Source organism: Bombina bombina, chromosome 1, assembly GCF_027579735.1.
Source record: "Bombina bombina isolate aBomBom1 chromosome 1, aBomBom1.pri, whole genome shotgun sequence".
NCBI classification, from domain to species: Eukaryota; Metazoa; Chordata; class Amphibia; order Anura; family Bombinatoridae; genus Bombina; species Bombina bombina.
The window spans coordinates 1,034,943,595-1,034,949,594 of NC_069499.1; the positions used below are offsets into that span (position 1 = coordinate 1,034,943,595).

The 6,000-nt window shown below is 37.8% G+C and overlaps 1 protein-coding gene across 1 annotated transcript in view; it reads left to right on the forward strand.

The window, feature by feature from the left end:
* LOC128662744 (adenosine deaminase) overlaps positions 1-3,913 on the forward strand; it is a 262,634-nt gene extending 258,721 nt beyond the window's left edge. The window contains exon 12 of the mRNA XM_053716677.1: positions 3,511-3,913. Coding sequence (XP_053572652.1) covers positions 3,511-3,606 — 96 coding nt within the window. The 3' untranslated portion in view covers positions 3,607-3,913. The remainder of the gene's footprint in view (positions 1-3,510) is intronic.
* The last annotated feature ends 2,087 nt before the right edge of the window (positions 3,914-6,000 follow it).

Here is a 6,000-nt window from a genome sequence, read left to right on the forward strand (position 1 = left end):
AAACCCACCACCCACACAACCAACCTCCGAAATAAAACCCTAACTAAAAAAACCTAAGCTCCCCATTGCCCTGAAAAGGGCATTTAGCTCTATTGCGGCCCAAAGCCCTAACCTAAAAATAAAACACACCCAATAAACCCTTAAAAAAACCTAACACTAACCCCTGAAGATCCACTTAAAGTTTTGAAGATCTGACATCCATCCTCAACGAAGCCGGGAGAAGTCCTAATCAAAGCGTTAATAAGTCCTCAACGAAGCTGGGAGAAGTCTTCATCCAAGCCGGGAGAAGTGGTCCTCTAGACGGGCAGAATTCTTCTTTCAGACGGCATCTAATATCTTCATTCATCCGGCGCGGAGCGGCTCCATCTTCAAGACATCCGGCGCGGAGCATCCTCTTCCAACGAAGTCTTCTTCCAGAATGAATATCTCTTTAAGTGACGTCATCCAAGATGGCGTCCCTTAGATTTCAATTGGCTGATAGAATTCTATCAGCCAATCGGAATTAAGGTTGAAAAAATCCTATTGGCTGATGCAATCAGCCAATAGGATTGAACTTCAATCCTATTGGCTGATCCAATCAGCCAATAGGATTGAGCTTGCATTCTATTGGCTGTTCCAATAGGATTGAAGTAGGATTGAAGTTCATCAGCCAATAGGATTTTTTCAACCTTAATTCCGATTGGCTGATAGAATTCTATCATCCAATCGGAATCTAAGGGACGCCATTTTGGATGACGTCATTTAAAGGAATCTTCATTGTAGAAGAAGCCGTCGATTGAAGAGGATGCTCCACGCCGGATGTCTTGAAGATGAAACCACTCCGCATCGGAAGGATGAAGATAGAAGATGCCGTCTGGGTGAAGACTTCTGCCCGTCTGGAGGACCACCGGAGGACCACTTCTGCCGGCTTGGATGAAGACTTCTCCCGGCTTCGTTGAGGACTTCTTGCCCCTTGGATGAAGACTTCTCCCGGTAAGTGGATCTTCGGGGGTTAGTGTTAGGATTTTTTAAGGGTGTATTGGGTGGGTTTTATTTTTAGTTTAGGGCTTTGGGCCGCAATAGAGCTAAATGCCCTTTTAAGAGCAATGCCCATCCAAATGCCATTTTCAGGGCAATGGGGAGCTTAGTTTTTTTAGTTAGGGTTTTATTTGGGGGGTTGGTTGTGTGGTGGTGGGTTTTACTGTTGGGGTGGTTGTTTTTTTTGTAAAAGAGCTGATTTCTTTGGGGCAATGCCCCACAAAAAAGGCCCTTTTAAGGGCTATTGGTAGTTTAGTTTAGGCTAGTGTTTTTTTTATTTTGGGTGGGCTTTTTTTATTTTGATAGGGCTATTAGATTAGGTGTAATTAGTTTAAAGTTCTTGTAATTTGTTTTTTATTTTGTGCAATTTAGTGTTTTTTTGTAATTTAGATAATTGTATTTCATTTATTTAATTGTATTTAATTTAGGGAATTTCTTTAATTGTAGGGTTAGGTTATGTGTTAGTGTAAGACAGGTTAGGTTTTATTTTACAGGTCAATTTGTATTTATTTTAGCTCGGTAGTTACTAAATAGTTAATAACTATTTAGTAACTATTCTACCTAGTTAAAATAAATACAAACTTGCCTGTGAAATAAAAATAAAACCTAAGCTAGATACAATGTAACTATTAGTTATATGTAGCTAGCTTAGGGTTTATTTTACAGGTAAGTATTTAGTTTTAAATAGGAATTATTTAGTTATTAATTGTAGGTTTTCATTAGATTTATTTTAATTATATTTAAGTTAGGGGGGGTAGGGTTAGACTTAGGGTTAGGGGTTAATAACTTTAGTATAGTGGCAGCGATGTTGGGGCGGCAGATTAGGGGTTAATAAATGTAGGTAGGTGGTGGCGATGTTAGGGGCGGCAGATTATGGGTTAATAATATTTAACTAGTTTTTGCGATGCGGGAGTGTGGCAGTTTAGGGGTTAATATGTTTATTATAGTGGCAGCAATGTCCGAAGCGGCAGATTAGGGGTTAATAAGTATAATGTAGGTGTCAGCGATGTCGGGGCAGCAGATTAGGGGTTAATAAATATGATGTAGGTGTCGGCGATGTCGGGGGCAGCAGATTAGGGGTTAATAAGTGTAAGATTAGGGGTGTTTAGACTCGGGGTTCATGTTAGGGTGTTAGGTGTAAACATAAAATTTGTTTCCCCATAGGAATCAATGGGGCTGCGTTACTGAGCTTTACGCTGCTTTTTTGCAGGTGTTAGACTTTTTCTCAGCTGGCTCTCCCCATTGATGTCTATGGGTAAATTGTGCACGAGCACGTACAACCAGCTCACCGCTGACTTAAGCAGCGCTGGTATTGGAGTGCGGTATGGAGCACAGTTTTGCTCTACGCTCACTTCTTGCCTTTTAACGCCGGGTTTGTAAAAACCTATAATACCAGCGCTGTAGGAAAGTGAGCGGTGACAATAGCGTGCAAGTTAGTACCGCACCCCTCATAACGCAAAACTCGTAATCTAGTCGATTGAAATTAAATTCTTCATCTTGTGAAATTGGTTGCCTAAAGAGCATTCTATCATTATGGCATTGAGAAATGCTCAGTTACATGTATCCAGATCTCAATATTTCTGGAATATATATACTACAGGTACAAATTCCCAAATCTGGAATTCCAAAATCCAAACTTATTCTGAAATCCAAACTTTTTAATGTAATATTTAAAAATATTTGATAAAAAATTACTTTTTTCCCCATCGGTAAGTTACAATTTTCTCTGCCTGTGTCTTTTAGTTTGATTTCTGTGTTTGATTTCTGTGTTGGTTTACAAGTCCATGGCGACCCATGGACTTGTAAGCCAAAGTGTTTAATTGCAACATTTGGAAATGAATGCTTTTTATGCCATAAAATATCCATTATCTATTTTTTCTCAGGTTTTTATATCCATACTTTGAGGTACCATCTCTTACTTAGCATGTGCAAGAGTAAATAGTGCAAACATATATGAGTCTGTAATTGGCTGATGGCTGTCACATGATACAGTGGACAAGAAAATTAAGCCTTCATTGAACATTTTCTGAAAAAAATCTGAGATGCATTTGGGGATTAAAGGGACACTGAACCCAAATTTTTTCTTTCGTGATTCAAATAGAGCATGCAATTTTAAGCAACTTAATAATTTACTCCTATTATCAATTTGTCTTTGTTCTCTTACTATCTTTGAAATGCAAAAATATAAGTTTAGATGCCGGCCCATATTTGGTGAACAACCTGGGTTGTCCTTGCTGATCGGTGGATACATTCATCCACCAATAAAAAGTGCTGTCCAGAGGTCTGAACCAAAAAACTTAGATGCCTTCTTTTTCAAATAAAGATAGAAAGAGAACGAAGAAAAATTGATAATATGAGTAAATTAGAAAGTTGCTTAGAATTGCCTGCTCTTTCTGAATCACAAAAGAAAAAAATTGGGTTCAGTGTCCCTTTAAGCAATTCTACTGTATTTATTGGTCCTTTTAATTGTTTTCTTTTTGTTTGCACTTTCAGAACATCAATGCAGCACGTTCCTGTTTTTTACCTGAGGAAGAGAAGCAAGAACTTCTAAACAAACTATATAGCGCTTATGGAAGAAAAGATCTGTGACAAAAGTCATCAGGGGTTAAGGGTGTAGAGCTAGATTGTATCTCAAACATTTCTGCTCACTTTATTTTTCTCACAGAGCTTAAAGGGACACTGAACCCAAATGTTTTCTTTCATGATTCAGATAGAGCATGCAATTTTAAGCAACTTTCTAATTTGCTACTATTATCAATTTTTCTTCGTTCTCTTGCTATCTTTATTTGAAATGCAAGAATGTAAGTTTAGATGCCGGCCCATTTTTGGTGAATAACCTGGTTGGTGGATAAATTCATCCACCAATAAAAAAAAGTGCTGTCCAGAGTACTGAGCAAAAAAAACCAAACTTAGATGCCTTCTTTTTCAAATAAAGATAGCAAGAGAACGAATAAAAATTGATAATAGGAGTAAATTAGAACTTTGCTTAAAATTGCCTGCTCTATCTGAATCACAAAAGAAAAAAAATGGGGTTTAGTGTCCCTTTAATGATTCTTGAAGTTCCTTTTATTGGTAGGTTTTAGACCAAACCTATGTAGTCTCTATGTACCCTACTTCATTATGCCCATAAACTCCCAACTAGTATCTGGAGGCTGTGAGGCTCGGGGGGAGTCAAGCTGGAGTTAGTTTGTGTAATGGGAGGGGTTGGGTCAGCCTTGGGCGTAGCTAGGCAGAAGGTAATGTGAGAAGAGGGTAACAAAACAGAGATTCAAAACTGTAACTATGCAGCAAAATGGGTGACACTTAGAATTCTTCATAAGCAGAGCTCCCATTCATGCTATAGTTTGTTTATTTGTTTGCTCTTTCACTCTGCCCCTTATTTCTATATTGACTCTTGAGACTGCCCAAACCCTGTTCAGAAACTCCCAACGTTTCCCATTCTCTGCACCTGATTGTTCAATTCTGCCCCCTGACTGCCTCTGCCAACTGGACTCTGGTCCGGGGTTATATGTTCTAAGGTGTGTTTTGGCTTTTGCAGCACACAATGTTCTAGTAATGTATTAACCAGCTATAGATAACTATTTTATCTATGATACATAAAATATATTTCCAATATCACAACTCTTGACTGTTACTCTGATTTATTAAAACTATAATAGTTGTAACAATAATTTTTTTCTGCATGACATAACATCCGAAAGTGGTGGCTCTGCACAACATAGCAAATCGGTGTTGGCTCTTCATAATGGATCAAACAATGGTGACAATATATAAAATGCATAAACTTGGAGACAGGATGACCTTTTTTCTTTTCAACCATTACACCTAGACTGATACTAGCAGTCTAACAAGGAAATTTATCAAGCTGCAGGCTGACAAGTGCTCAAGCAAAGAACCTTTCCACCCATAATCGCCACTTGGCACAATTTAAGACTGCTGAAGAGCTGTGTTATTCAGTCCCAACCAATTGCATGAGAGCTGGGCCTGTCAATCACAGCGAACAATTAAAGGGACATGAAACCTAAAATGTTTCTTTCATGATTTAGGTAGAACATACAATTTTAAAAAACTTTCCAGTTTACTTTTTTTATCAAATTTGCTTCATTCTCTTGGTATAATTTGTTGAAGGAGCAGCAATACACTACTGGTTTCTAACTGAACACATGGGTGAGCCAATGACAAACGGTATATATATGCAGCGACCAATCAGCAGCTAGAACCTAGACTCTTTGCTGCTCCTGAGCTTTGCTAGATAAACCGTTCAGCAAAGAATAACAAGAGAAGCAAATTAAATAAATAATAGAAGTCAATTGAAAAGTTGTTTAAAATTTAATTTTCTACCTAAATCATGAACATTTTGGGTTTCATGTCCCTTTAAGTTTGAGGTGTTTTATCTCCAAGGATAAGAAGCAAAGATTGTATCTTACATTTGTGGTTGCAGATTCACTCTGGCAAGCCTGACCTGCAAGTTCTCAGAAGCTGCAAATGCAGCTTGATACATTATTCTAGCTGCCCTGCAATAGATCATATTAACTTGCAGGGAAGTACGGGCAGGTTTTGGCCAAGTGACCAGTACAACTCACACTTGTGTCACTGTATAGTGATGATAATGAATATTTATACACATATTAACCCAATACACTGCACTATATGATAATACAAGGGGTCTATGCATTAATAAACATGTTGCACTGTATAATTAATACATAGTGCCTATACACTGATAACATATATACTGTAAGACAAAAGAAGGGGTAGGGGGAAGCGGAGTTGTTATAGTTACAGGTAATTTCTAAATATTGCTTCCCTTAAATAAGGGTTAGAATAAGTTTATAAATTTATAAAAGCCGCTTAGATTACTACCTGTGGTGGGGACTAAACGAACAGAATATAACAACTAGCTAAACTAATTGTGAAGAGGTTTACAATTAAGTATAGAAGGATTAGCTCCACGATAAGAGTATATGTTAACTGATTAGGGAT